Raw genomic sequence first — 753 nt, 5'->3', positions numbered from 1 at the left:
TAGAAAGGTCTGAAGGGTTTGGGGACAAAGATGACATTTGCCCTTGGCAGAGGACAGCCACCTCTGCCTGGCCCTGGGGCTGCAAGCTGTGAGCAGAGTTGCCCCATGCCCCATGCTGGCTCTGAGAGGCGCAGGAGGGCCAGGAGCCTCCTCCTCCTCACCCCACGGGTGCTGGGTGCTGCGGCGCAGGGGCCAGTTACAAGCATTTGTGATGTCCCAGTGTCGCAGGGATGTGCTGAGCACTCCCAGGAGGAAATCCCAGCGCGGCTGCAAAGGGCGCAGGGTCTCTGGCCTCGCAGGCTCGCAGGCGTGTGCTGGGCTATAGATGACTGTGGGAGCTTAGGCGGGGTTTAGCAACAGCCCAGGAGAAAGGACCGAGCAGGGAGACAGGAAGTGGTGTTTTTTTTTTTTTTTTTAACATTTGCTTTCGTTTCCCCCGCCCTGGCAGCAGAAATAGACTTTGTGCCTCCTTCGGCGACTGAAGGGTGATGGCGGGTGAGTACGACCAGCGGTGCTGAGGCTGAGTGGTGGGACGGGGTCCTGCCCGGGTCCTGCTCGCCGTGGCCAGCCTGATGCACAAGGGACACGGCGAAGCATGCAGGCTGCGGCCCGGGACACTGCAAACCTGAGTAGCTGGGGCCCTGCTTCTTGCAAATGTGTCCACTGGGGCACTTTCTGTGGGTGTGGGGGAAAAGGGGGAGGTGGGCGATGGCAGGGGAAACCCCCGGGGTGGACAGAGAAGGAGAGAATAGC

At 61.1% G+C, this 753-nt stretch overlaps 1 protein-coding gene across 1 annotated transcript in view; it reads left to right on the top strand.

The window, feature by feature from the left end:
• The first annotated feature begins 488 nt into the window (after nt 1–488).
• The window catches only part of LOC104289860 (caspase-1-like), a 4,491-nt gene continuing 4,226 nt past the window's right edge, over nt 489–753 (top strand). Inside the window, exon 1 of the mRNA XM_009888874.1 lies at nt 489–495. Coding sequence (XP_009887176.1) covers nt 489–495 — 7 coding nt within the window. The remainder of the gene's footprint in view (nt 496–753) is intronic.

The sequence above is a fragment of the Charadrius vociferus genome, unplaced genomic scaffold, assembly GCF_000708025.1.
Source record: "Charadrius vociferus isolate BGI_N301 unplaced genomic scaffold, ASM70802v2 scaffold636, whole genome shotgun sequence".
NCBI classification, from domain to species: domain Eukaryota; kingdom Metazoa; phylum Chordata; class Aves; order Charadriiformes; family Charadriidae; genus Charadrius; species Charadrius vociferus.
This window is presented reverse-complemented; position numbering and strand designations above follow the sequence as displayed.